The 14,316-nt window shown below is 36.1% G+C and overlaps 1 protein-coding gene across 5 annotated transcripts in view; it reads left to right on the forward strand.

Annotated features, from left to right (window-relative positions):
* LOC124631829 overlaps positions 1 to 14,316 on the forward strand; it is a 117,350-nt gene that overhangs the window by 77,905 nt on the left and 25,129 nt on the right. For all 5 annotated transcript variants that reach the window (XM_047166450.1, XM_047166452.1, XM_047166454.1 and 2 more), the window contains exons 2-3: positions 12,375 to 12,626; positions 13,749 to 13,909. In XM_047166450.1, the coding sequence (XP_047022406.1) occupies positions 12,375 to 12,626; positions 13,749 to 13,909 (413 nt within the window). The remainder of the gene's footprint in view (positions 1 to 12,374; positions 12,627 to 13,748; positions 13,910 to 14,316) is intronic.

Consider the following 14,316-nt stretch of genomic DNA (forward strand, 5'->3'; position numbering starts at 1 on the left):
TATCGTATTTTGAGGCGGCATCGCGGGGTCACGGACAGGGTTTCGTAATATGCGTGAGCGTAATCGTAAACATGTAAAGCGGTGCGAGTAAATGGTGCAAGCGGTAAGCGTAAATCTTTTGAGCGATCGTTAAACACAACCGCGCTGTGGACGTCAATTTATCGATTGCATTACGGCGCCCTACGTTGCAACCGCAATGCTGTGGCCCTCCAATTTTAACCAATTTATACTTGTCACCTACATTTTTAATCACCGCCCCATGTTTGGAAATTTTACGCGCGTTCAGCTTTGAACCGCCACGGAATAAAAACCAAGGCCTATCAGCGGTAATTTTATCCACAAAAATAAGTTACGTTTGACATTTTCTGTCCCAACAGTTAAAACAGTAATTACGAAAGAACCCGTCTAACGTTTCCCCCGGGTATTCTACTAAAACGTAATTTACGCCGACCGAAATTCGAGGGTATCTCAAACCACAAAAAAGCGAGTCGTATCTACATGTCGCTTGCATTCGACGACGCGACTCATTTCTGAGAAGACAAATTACGGAATCCGTGGCAGTCGGCCGCGTAAAAAATGCAGCAATTAACTACCAGACGACGGTACCGGAATAACCACCACTATTTCGGGTGAGCGATCATTTCGCTCGTTATTTTAGACTGTTTATGTTTTTTCGTCAACAAATAGTTTTAGGGTGGGAATACACATTATAACTAACTTGCTTCTTTAAACATCAAAGACAAATATTTTGTAGACAATGTTAAATCGTTATTTAATTCGAAACGACTTCATTCAAAGCTTGTTTAATTCTAGCTTCTTATTAATGTCTGAGTGTACGAATGTCTGTAAGAAATAACAAATGATCTTGGCCAATATTAATGCGGTAGCTTCTCTAGCTCGAGGCGTATGCTCGTTTAAAGCGCACAGATTTATGGCCCATAAGCCAGTCGAAAAGTAAATCGTAAAAACGAGAGGCAGTTTGCACTTGCAATGCCAATAAAATAATAAAGCAATAAAAATATATATTCAACTCAACGGGGTGCATGTTTCAACCGTGGAGAGTTTAAATTGCTTCCATTCTGGGCGATAATTGTCAGTTATTTTGTAATGGAAGAGTAAATTATGAAATGTGGTTGTAAGCAGTCCGATTAATATAATCAAAGTCATTTGAAACGCTAATGCCTCGTAGATAGCTGTTGTCAATTAATTATGAAGGCAAAATGCAGTGTAACATAATCAGTTATTTATCACCGGTGTGTCAGAGCAAGTCGTTTGTCAATAGTTTCACCCACGGCGCTACATCTTGGGCATTCGTCAACACACTTACTTTTAAGTATATAATGAACCTTAGCCAACACTGAATAAGGGGTTTTATTGGAAAACCTCCGCTTATTAGTTGTTGTGATGACAACCCAAGATTACTAGCTTATCTGATTTCATCGTCTTGAAAAGCTTATTTTTAACGTACACGAACGTTGGTTATTTTAAAGATGCCGACAGAATGTTTTATAATCAAGCCATAAATGTACCATGAACGTTCCGCAATTGCACTGCAGTGTTTAACATAATATATAAACATAGGTACGTATGTAATGAGCGCATTAAATTTACAACGCAAATACATGGCTCCCAGCGCGCGTACAGTTGGTTAAATCATAAAGCCGCCGTCAATGCGCCTGTCTTCTTGTGCGACGAACAGAATGCAATCCATGCAGCGTCGGCTCCCACAATCAGGCCGGCAACCGCCCGACTAAAGAGAAGAATTCAAACAACGGCTTTTTGAGCGGCCCTCCACCATTCAAATTAGCTTAATGCGTTGAGCACAAAGCTTTGCGATAAGCGTGGAAACCGGGAAGCTGCTCGTTCCGAGAGATCGCTTAGATATTTTTAATCAAAACATTTGGGGATCACGTCGAACCGTCGAACTTTTTCAGAATTGACGGGTTATCGAATTAAAGTTTGAAAAGTGTCAATTGCGTGATTTCCTTTCATCATTAAGGTCTTTTGTGTGAAGGAGTTGTGTCTTGAGTTCCGGCGCAGACAGTCGTCTTAGTTGTGACGATCTGAAAATAGACAACAGATGTAGGTATCGTTTGCAACCATTCGTCGTCGCACAACACGCGCGCTCGACCGTTGACAGATTGGACGTTTTAAATTTAGAACGCTCATCCTTTATTTTGAACCTTTAATGAAATATGGTCTGCCGATTTTAATGTTCAGTTTTATTTGTTCAGCTGCAGTATGGTGATTTGTTTTCTTAGATTTGTCAACAAGCCAAGAAACGTATTTATTACGTATTGCGATGAAATTCAAATTGAAAAAAATAGTGATGCAAACAAAGCTGAGATGACGCTTTTATCATTCTCATAAAATGTGACTGCGAGAAACGAGTTTCGACTTCCGATATCAATACTATCAATTTCAATATGTGTTTTCCATTGACAGTGTTTCGATGTTTGCGGTAAAATATACGAATGGGGAATATTTACGATCAAACGATTGAGTTTCTGCTGAATGTGTAGCATGCTTCCATTCGGCTGTCACTTGCTACCCACGTGTTATTCAAATGCTTTTGTTTATGCATTATGTGGTTTATGGGCAACGGAATACGCCCGCGATTCTACAATAGCCTATCTTTTGTAAAATATTTCATAATGTCTATTGAAGCCGTTGCCTTTGAACATATATTTTATGATTCAGCATTGTAGTAGTGCAACTCGTAACATTGGAACACTACTGTTATTGAGAGCTACAAAATATCAAAATATTTGCGGTGTTCTGAAAATCAAAGATTTTTCACGCCTATTTTGGAATTGAAGAATTTTTTACATAACATTACCAACCAATTATGACAATATGGGATGCACACAAATTATTTTTTTAACTGACTAAGTAACCATTCAGATTTTTTTATTATTTTATCCATCGCTATCAGATTTAACCAGTCGTACATCACACCGTAAGCCCCATGACTCAGACCACGTAATCCCTTGCTATTTCACAAGCGTGTTATTATCCGATATTATCACAAGCGTGGGCCATGCTTATCAATGTTCTATGCAAGTTCAACAGTTGAGGAAACAATACGTCATTGTCAATCTTCACTTGTCCAATTAAATAAATAACCTCCGGTTTGTCCGTAATTTCTTTTGCTGTCACTTCGAATTAATGCTTTCTTACTTCAAATTCATCAAGTTGTTTTACTTAGATAAATCTGGCTGCTTCAAATGTTTTAATTATGTTACTGAGTTTTTTGGACGAAATCTTTGTCAAAGTCGGCGAGCTAGTTACAATACAATGGTTTGTCATTTTCGCTGAATATTTATTAAACAAATATTATCATTTATTAAAGTAATATCTTACGATACAGACACTCGTCTCCATTATATTTTCTTAACTTTATTGTCTCGTTCGATCAATATCAATAAAAAGTGGAATGTATCGACTTCTAAACTTGAAGTTTATTACAGGAGTCGCGACGTGGTTTTTTTCTTTTTACAATATCAATATCTCGCTGAATGTCTTAAGCTCAACGTAATATAATACGAGATGGGACTGGCGTAGTATTTTATTATATCGAGAATACTCCAGACACGCATCATCTATGACATCAAAACTCAATATCCGTTCGGTACATTTGTTATAGATTTCACATTTCCGTCTTGGCTAAAGTGCTTCGCTGCGCCATTTGCCACGATAAATATTTTGAAATACAACTCTTAAGTCGACTTTCCAATACTAGTTGGCATTAAATTTTACGAGTGTATGCTAGTCTTATTTCATGGGTTATTGTTTGGGTAATCTTCGGGTTATAGCGTATCGTGTTTTGCGCATACACTCTGCGCGCTATTTAGAGATTGGGGAATTTCTACTTTGCAGTTTCATTTTAGTCCTTCCTATCGATGCATGCACTCATTGCAATAGCAATTACTTGCTTAATGGCTGTTTAACAGCTACCCAATATTTGCTGCATTACAATTAAATGCTTCTCTAAATTGTTCAACTGCGATCGTGAATCGAACGTTTTGCAAACATTAATTTTGGTTCTAACGTTAACATTTTGTTGTAGAATGGAACAATAAAGTTTGCTGCGTGACAATTTGAATATTAATTCAAATAACTTATTAATTCATTCGCTATTATTTTACTAATAGTTTTAACAACTAGCGCACATTATTATCAATGTAGTCTATCGATCTGATTCACTTCATTAACATCTAGAAGCTCCTACAAGAAGAGCATGAATGAGGAATGAATGGGTTCATCCTATCTGTTCTCCAAGTGAGGGGGGGCAGGTGAATCTGTATATAAATCGTGTCAGCGTCGCATCGGCTCCGTGGCACGCGGAACCTCGTCTTATTGTGGTGCTATTTGTTTTGTTTAGCGGCAGACGGGACGCGTTATTTTAGATTCGCCATCTTCGATGTTTCTGTGGTCGTTGTTTGTTAATTGTGGCATTCATTGGTTGGTAATGTAATGAGATTGGTTGTGGTATTGATAGCGTATAGTATAGTTTTAAGAATAATACATTTTTCAATCCATTTGTACTTTATGTTACAACAACTCTACAACAGTTTAGGAAAGTATAGGTAAAATTGACTTATAATTAAGAAGAATTAACCAAAGTCAAACATGTCATATTCAACTAGCTATTCTACTAAAAGCAAAGAAGACACGACCATAAAAATCGATTCTGACCAGTTTCGTATAAGTCATCATTCGCCAACTCTTTCCACCACGTAACGTGAAGTTTGAATCCCAAGAGTTTTGAGACGAGAGCTCTCGCCCACACGTACGTGTATTTGCAAGTAATTGAAAACTCACATGACAGCTATCAACTGAGTTTCTTTCTCCGAGCAAAAAAGTTACCGCGTGTTTCTAAGAAGATGTCGTATTATGTTTAGAATAAATTACGTGTTAGGTGCTGACATTTTCTTTGAATAAAGGTAGAACTGGAATAAATTACATCTTTATAAATAAAATCAGCTTCTGTACGCGCTTGATAAAGGATAATTTCATGAGAACTGTCTGCTCGTGTTGGCTATTTTAGACTTTTCTTATGATTGTAGCTATCACAGAAGGTATACTTACCTACTTTGTTTTCGCCCTACATATCGCCGATGAAGAAGTAATTTAGAACTGTTGGAAAACAATTTGCGAAAGATATTTATACTCAAGGAATAAAATAATTCCAAGAATTTATTTCAGCCACGAGAACTAAAAGTAAAATTTGATTGTTTTCACCTTATTTTCGCTCAATCTATTCGAGAAATTCTCATTCCTAATGCAAGTTAAGGAGCGCCACATAGTCCATTGTCTCGCATTTTGTATTTTGTTCTCATCTTGGTCCGCGTGTAATGCTATTTTAGATTCGTGATCTCTTAATAGTATTTGCTATTCCAATACTTGCTACTGAATAAAGCAGCTTAGAAAATCTTTGTTGGAAAATAAATGGCTTCGCTCGAGTTCTTTTGCTGATGCTTTTGTTGATAAATTGGTTATTATAGCTCGGGATTGAGTGTAAACATTATTTGGTATTAGTTTTAAGTACTGCATTGGATGGTGTTGATCAAATCATAACACTAGTTTACAGTACATTTGTTGCCGGGATTTTTTAAGCTGTTGTTGACTACTCATATTTAACCATATTTAAAACTATTAGTAGTTTTTTTTTATCAGCTCTAGTTTTTGAGATTCAGCTAAGTGCGGTTTAAAGAGAAAAAACGTGGATTTACCTTAAAGAATATTTGTTTAAAAATTATATTAATTGTTAAGTTCCAAAAAACTTGGCTTTAAAGCTCTTCTCTTATGTGTAGACTTTGGGAAATGGCGTATCAGAGACCAGCAATAGTCAGACATCATATTTACATCCCAGAAACCCTGATAACGTTCTTCCATGACACGTTAATCTTGATGCATACGTTCTCCCCTGCTCTTCGCTCATATCTCCTAAATTTTCTGGAAAATCTGTCCAGATGACTGAAGAGGAAGTGAGTTTATGCTCAAATTGCATCCCATACCTCTTATTTGTAAAAGCAGGTCTTCGACAAGTTCAACATAATTTTCATTATAATTTTTCAAAATTCAATATAATTTTTATTCTCTGAAAGTTCAGGTGAATGCTGCACTGGTCGCTAAACACATGTTCTACTTCGGTTTTGCCATTTAGCTCGATTTTTGGTGTTTAAGCTGTTTATGTTCACGCTACAAAAGTAAGAGTCGTCGAGATGATTTTTCGATTCTTTCCAAATAGTTGGTGTTTTAAGTTGAAAAGTACTTCTTTTACCACTTTTCCATAATCTTAAATATTCAACGCACGATTTACAAACACAATCAGGAGCCCAAGATTTGTCATTTTTATCTAACAACATTCCAAAATATAAAAAATAAGTATTTTTAAGCGTCTCTGGTGACATTTCTACTCTTCTCAAACACATATTCTCCACGTAAGTAACAAACATGGTTTGGATTGTTCAAACACCGCCTCCTTGAACTACTCGTGTTGTAAAAACTTCACATATTTGTATAATTACAATAAAATACGTACTTCAGCGACTGAAAAAGGTTCAGAAAAGAGAAAGTCAATAACAAGTAAAGTCGAGCTACAAAAAAATTTTTGCGGGTGTAATTAATAAAAACTAAACATAAGTGAATGTTACCAGCCATTAAATCCACGGCAACAGGCAAAAAGTTTGATTTTGTAAACTAGATCATCTGTAGTTTTGAAGTCCCTTTACTACGTATTTAGTACGCTCTGTGAATTACATACGTCGTTTGCGACATTTACAAAAGAAGAGCCGATTTCTATGTAACTTATACGACATTAATAAAGAGACCACATAAATTAAGTCATCACATATCAAAAATAAATTAATCTTTATTTATTACTTCTAACCTCACCGAGTGTTGATTTGAGGTTAATTAGCTAACATTTTTATTGCTTCTGAATTTATTATGTTGTAAATCATAGATTTTCTCAACTTATGGATGTAATCCTATACAAATGAGATGTTTATGTGGTGAGTTTTACATTGTTATTATTTTCTCACATCATAATTTAGATTATTTCATGAAAGATCATAGTTCATTTTTGCAAAATACCATGATGGATAAAGCAATTCATGGCACTTTTCGTAAACTCCTGTGACTCTTTTGACAACCAGACTAAATGTGAATGTGCGAATATCACACATACATACACACACATAGTGTTTACGTATATCTAATGGATGAATAAAACTTCAGCCATTCTTGCAAAGAGCGCAAAAAACCAACAACATTTAATTCAATTTCTCAGCTATTTTAAACAAGCTCACATCAACGTTTTTAAAGCAGAATATTTCCAACGCAATTGGAACGACAAAGCGACATACTAAGACTCAAACAAATTGTTCTACGAAACACAGTAATACTCTTTGTCTCAAATAGATAAATGTATTAAAGCTTCGCCTTCGTTCGGACTGAACGTAAAGGCGCAATACAAATCGATAGTCCGTCGCATAAAGTTTTCACGATCACTAAAACAAATGTATCTACGTACCTGGTACATCTTATGTGAGAACCTCGCTTCGTATCGTGTCTCTAGGATAAATTAATCCTGTTACGCTGGTAATACTAGTACGAAAAGGCCACCCCTTTTCTCCCACGGCTGGTGTATCAAACGACTCAAGGATTATGGGGTGGTTGCTTCTTCGCGTATTTGCACTGTAAACACACCGATTGTTTATTAGCAATTGTTTTTAAAACAATCCCCCATTCTTTGATTCAGGACACAGGAATATTCGAATTATTTTTACTGGAAATCTGAACGATATTTTTTGTAAACTGGATATGTAGATATGCGCTGAGTTGCTAGAGTTAAAATTAAACGTAGATAACCAAAATGCAAACATAACTTTTCAACCAAACAGTTGCTTCAAATACGTCAAACTAAACGACCAACAAAAAGGCATTTCACAAAGCTAACGCGAGAAAAACATAACTCTCTTCTTCTTGGGCGGATAATTAATACTGCATCGAATACCTTGAGGTCCGTTGAACCCAGCATACAATGGATGTAATGGCACAACATGAGCCGACAGGCGTCTGCCTCACAAAGGCTTGGACTGTCACAGACCGCCGCGGCCAACTAGGGATGTTGGATAGTATGTAGCTGCCACGATGGATCTATGACTGTTGTTGTTCGGTATTTATAATTACCTACTTGTTACCTTATGTACCGAATAAAAATATTTTGTTAATTGTTTAATTCTGGAAATATAATTTACAATTTTATTAAACCATTTTTTTGGCCTTATCAACTGAGTTGGATGGTAAAACATAGCCTCTATTGTTCACTAGATTTGTCACAGTTACAATTTCAGAAAAACAAGATTCTCTTGCCCCCTGTAATAAGGCAATTTAAAAGTAGAACAGGATAATTGTTGGCCGTACTAAATAAAAACCAAATGTAATTAATAAATTCCTTTCATACATGCAATGAAGACGTATACTTACCTAACAGCGTCCGGGACCAGTTTTATGACAGAGCCTTAATGGTGACTCCTAGCTTGTCCGCATCTGTTCTTTGATGAGCATAAATTACCGATTAAACCAGTATTTTACTGCCTATTATATTCATTTTGTACTTTTATCTGCTGCGAGTGCATCGTTTATAGATTTTTTTGTGGCATTATTATGCGCTAAAATTGGATTCATGCGATGTTGAGTGATTACTGCCCTTAGTATTTATCTTAATAACAATGTTGTTGTACAAATTGTATTTACTAATTATGAACCCATAATGTATAATGTACATACAAGTATATTATACCTGTATTGTACTTACGAAAAGCAGAAGTTTTTATAAAGCAACATTACCTTAAACCACATTCTACTCGCTTATTTTTTAATAAAGCGGAATATTCAGACTCTAACTAAGCAAAACTAAAACTTTTGGAATATTTTATTTACATAATATTCCGGTGCAGCGTTGCATGCGGTGGGGCGGACACGTGTAAACTGTCCTACGTACAAGAATGTCCGCGTACGAACACTGCAACACAACATGCTAAAAGGCTAACCAAGCTCGACCACAAACGCTCCTACCTACACCTATTTTATTAACGAGCCGACAATTTAAAGCAAACTAGAAACTCATTTAGTGGCCATTACCTCCAACTAACTACTGGTAAGCAGATTAAAATGCATGCCAAAAGTTTAAATTTATGTACCGGACGCTCTCTTCAATTAAACTTGTTATAATGAAACTCTGGAAAAACTGAGTAAATTTCTACGAAGAGACGACGCAAATAATTCCCAAGTTTTGCAATTTATACTCATTTTAAAGTTGAGTTCGATGGCGCAGACGTTCCTTCAGTAACCCACGACCTGAATTGATTATTTTAACGCTTTCGGATCTTTTCAACTTGATAATTTTGTCTTCCTTGTAACTTGTTGTGTTCAAGTTTAATTTCAGCCGAGTTGGGTAATCTGATATTTTAAGGTGGCATTTCGTTATTTTGTTGAGTAAAATAATACCCCAATTATTATAATATCTATGTTTCGAACTTTGTATCTACTTGTAAATTATGACAAATTGCGACAAGATTCTCAGTTGTTACACAAGTGTCATTTAATATTTCTAATGCGTATGTTATTATAGTAATTAACTTTAACATAGTGACTCCTTTGTATAACCACACTGCCACAAATAAATCAAATCTAATTACTGTTACAAACACTTCATACTAATTTATTATTCAGTACGTTAACAAAGGTACACAACATTAATTTAATAAAAACACGGAAAAGAACAACTCAAACAATATATTTTAGAAATGAACACACGGTAATTAACATTAACATGCAAGCCATTTAGTAACAACAGCTCGGAGATACTTGTGGTCGTATAGACAACTAATGCTATTCCACGAATAATCTCAAACAAAACGATAAAAGAATTCCCCGAATGCCATGTTCTGTATCTATTACCTAACTTTTCGTTTGGTTGTTTTTCGTAAACATTCCAGCTGCCGTTGGCAAACCATTCAATGAACCCGTTTCTATGCTCTAAACGACTGGTCGTGGTCTAAATATACGATTTAAATTCAAGAGCAGTTACTATGCCTTATACTAAAGCATCATGAGCTATTTATTATTGTCTTTAATGGCGGTTCTTTGACTTAGTTCGCCCACTCCGCTATATTTTTAAGTGTTTCAGTCAGCAAAAGCTTTGCTATTGACTATTCCATTTCCTCGGAAGCAGAGCGGGCGTGGGGAGCATCGATAATCAGCACCACTCCATTCGGATAGTGTTAATGAATTTCTTTAGTTGAGTATTCACAAAGCAGTCGCAGTCCGCAAAGAGTTCATTTCAACAGCTTCCAGGCTTCCACGGGAAAATAAATAAAAATCGGCCGCATCAAATTGTGCGGAGTGACTAGGAGGCAAGGTCCCGCGAGCACTTTCTCATGCAAAAGTCGAACGGTTACTTTAATTCTTAGCTCGAGCACTTGTCGGTTTTATGAGCGTGGAGCGATTTAATCCACTTAAAACGCAGAGCACAAACTCGGAGCCGACAAAGCTCTCAGCCGCTCTCATTTAAAAATGGAAATAAACCTTCGGCCATCTTTGACTCAATGCGACCGCTAGTGGAATTCTAAGTGCGGTCTTCAATGATACAGCTACAATTTTTTACTCATTTGATGGATTGCCCTTGATTTATTGTGCGGTTTCATTGAATGATAAAGGAAATAAGAACATACAGGATATCTAGACATCCAAGCACGGGAAACGGTTTCCACTATATTAATGTGAATACACATGCAAGACATTGAAACTTTCAACGTGTTGACCGTATGAAAGCTAGACCACCGAAGTGGTTGCCAATGGCAAGTGTTAACAGATTTAAAAACATTAAATCTGTCTTGGCAAATTCTTATGACTTGCAAACATGAACATTGGAACCGATGTTTATATAAGAAAACGGTACATAAACATTGCATTATAACGCTTGGTGACATGATAATGTTCGTAAATATGACTTTTACTTCATCCACATTTATCAGTCTACGTTAATATATTTAATAGTTTTACTGTCCACAGAAATAATAAATTATTTATTTATCCTACAAAAGTAAACATAAAGTAACTTATTGCAATCGAAACAATGTTACAAAAATAGATTACCGGATAATTTATTTCCTATCTTCGAAGGTATTTCAGAAATTATCCGCCCTTAGTCGTCGTCTTTAGCTTCCCCGTCTTAATGAAAGAGTTTTGCGGCGAGATTATTTCGATTTGTTTATTTTTCTTCCGCCCCACCAGTCGCAGTAGACGTTTGTATTGGTATTAACTTCTAAAGTATTTTATTGTTTCAATTGTTATTTCTGTGCAGTAATTATGGAAGGTATGAATCAATTGAATATTTGAATCTTATATTGTAAAGTCTCCATCTCATTTAAATTAAGATTTTTTAAGTCATTGTTCTTAGTGAATTACACTGTGTCGGAAACAAACAAATTCTAATATGTAAAATTGTATTCCCGAAAGATACACAATCTATACACACGTCATACGGTTGTCAAAACAAACCCACAAATTATGGGTTAATCTGTAGCCTAGCCGTTGTTACAAATTGTAGGAAAAACGCAGAACGCAGTGCACCCGTTCAGCCCATTTCGCTCTCACGCTATACCAATTACGCATCAACAAACACCTAAAAATTTAAGGCCTTTAATTCTTTCTGCTTCTTAATTACCTTACTTTAACGTCGATTTTCCCCTTTTTTGTGACTCGACGGAAATTGCTCGGAAAAGTCACTTAAAGCAAATAGGTCTAGGTAGGATAATTACGAGTTTTTTTCTCAATTTTGTTAATTTTGCCGTGTCAGTTGTAATTACGGTGTAATTGAACGCCGTGTTTATCTTGACTTAGCATCGGTATTGGTGGTTGTCCCGTATTTTACCTCAGTACATCCCGTTGAAGATTCAGAACGATTATTAAGAATCGAGTAAAAATACTTCACACTTTAGTTAGTACTTGATTGATACATTGAGTGGTTTGTACCGTTAACACTTAATTTATTCAATTAATGTACCGTTTTATTGTCTTAGCTCTTTATTGCCTTACATAAACCCAAGTGTCAGGAATATTAAAAGAAGTGTTGTTTTTATACCATCAGATAAAATTATCGGGTACCAATCTTGCATCGTAAATGTTTTGCAACTTTGGTTAAAAACGCAGTAGCATACATTATTTTGGAGAACAAAGCCCAAACCAAGTTTCGTAATCTGCACATCGTTTGGAATTTTGATCGATCATCGTTAGACACTTAAGTACCTACTTTTTATTTTTTTAGTATACTAACTTACAGTTTTATTCTTGGTTGACAGGATGGAGACCGGGGCTACTTAGAAGGTCTAGCCTCTCGATACGCGGACCTCTTCTCAACACACTATGGCGACGTTCTAGACCACCTTGAAGAGTTGCGAAGACACGAATGGGACGAGATGTCTCCCAGAATGAGGGTGCTCGGAGGCCCTGGAACACCTCAAACTCCACCTTCGGCAAGTCCTGGTTCCCTAGCTTTGAATAACTTGACCACGTCGCATTCGCAGCCCATTTATGTGCCTGGAAAGTATTCGGTGAGTTGAGTGAGGTTCTCATTTGTTTTTGGGAATGGTCATCAATTTCACGAAGTATTCAGTTGTAGATATAATTGTTTGGAACAAATTGCTGGCTTCTGTCTGTAGCTTGGTGTTGCATGAGTGTGAATTTGAACTTATTTAGCCGTAAATAAAAGTTTGCCGTTGAAAACATTTTCAACTGTAGCATGCATTTGGCACCCTATCAGTATAGTGTTTTGGCTCCACATAAGATTTGTTATCTGTACCAATTTTATTTGACATAGTTACAACCGTTCTACGTTTTCCTTTTTCCCTGTTCACATTTTATGTCTTCACATTTTTTAGTTAGGATAGCAGCAATTTGTAACACAAACCGAATTAGTCCAAGTTTTAATTAAGAAGCTCTCACGTATATAATTGCGTAATTAACTTAAGCTTACCACAAATATTTTCTGCTAGCTCATTGTATATTTTACAACTTTCATGAAGATAATTCGAAAATGTTCGTTTAAATAAATAATCGTACTCGCACGTACAAACTGAGAGCACGTGATGAACTTGAACTTAAATCCGCAGTCGGCCATCAGACAAAAGTCCAAGGCCATAATGATGAGCCCTCTGGAGGCCCACAGATAAAACGGCCTGAATAAATAATAGGATCATGTCATGTAATCAGGCTAAGCGGGTCAAATCGTCGCTTTGTGTAAAATTAGCCAGGAATATTAGGCTTTCAACATTGCCAGTGATATTTGAACCGTTTTTGTGAATATGATTTCATTTTTTGTGAATACACTTCTAAATACGCAAAGCGGATTACTTACCTTCAGAAGGCTTTTTCTCGCATTTATACCAAGAATTACATTAATACGGATTTTTGAGCAGACACCTCTTATGACTTTTGTCAAAAAGAATTTTCTTTTTGTCTCATGTTATAAGTCAACCTTGTTTAAAGTCGTCTTTTTTATATAAGTAGGTAAAGGCTTGATCTATGGGTTTTTAGAACACTGTTGAATGATACCTAATTCATGAATAGCGTTATCATTTCACTAATGATTCTATCTGTTGGGTTAGAAATTAAATACCACCCTGCATTATTATGTTTCGAGATTCTATTTTTAACACTTGGTTTCTTTTCAACAGCCCTCAAGCTGTCTCACAGAGAAAGAGGAGGACGAAATCTACGGGTTCGGGTACGGCGTGTTCGGTAAACAAATGCTGCAACGGCAACAGCAACAGAAGCAATTGCTGTTGGCGCAACCCACACAACCACTTATGCATAACACACAACATAACTATCAAAGGTGAGGGATTTCCGACTTCCTACTGACAGTAACAGCCTTAGGTACTACAAAAACATAAACATTTGTTGAACACTGCAAAATGGACCTTATTTCAACGACATATTCTGATTTTTTTAGACAAGTGTTCAACAGACGTTTAAAAGTTTTTGTGGTATGACGGTTACGTTTACAAAAAGATACACGTTTTTTTTTTTAATATTTGGTTTGAAATTCGTTTCGTTGGTAATTAAAACAGTTTTATGAAAACTTTATCGGAAAGATAGCTCGGCAAAATAATCATTTAGGTTTGATGCCCCGCATAAAGTTGCCAGTACGCATCACTATATCAAGCTTTATGCAATAGCGTATGCAAAATGGGTAAAAACTGCCAGCACCACAGGTTTTTACTTCCACAGGTAAAATATACA

Source organism: Helicoverpa zea, chromosome 7, assembly GCF_022581195.2.
Source record: "Helicoverpa zea isolate HzStark_Cry1AcR chromosome 7, ilHelZeax1.1, whole genome shotgun sequence".
In the NCBI taxonomy this organism is placed as follows: Eukaryota; Metazoa; Arthropoda; class Insecta; order Lepidoptera; family Noctuidae; genus Helicoverpa; species Helicoverpa zea.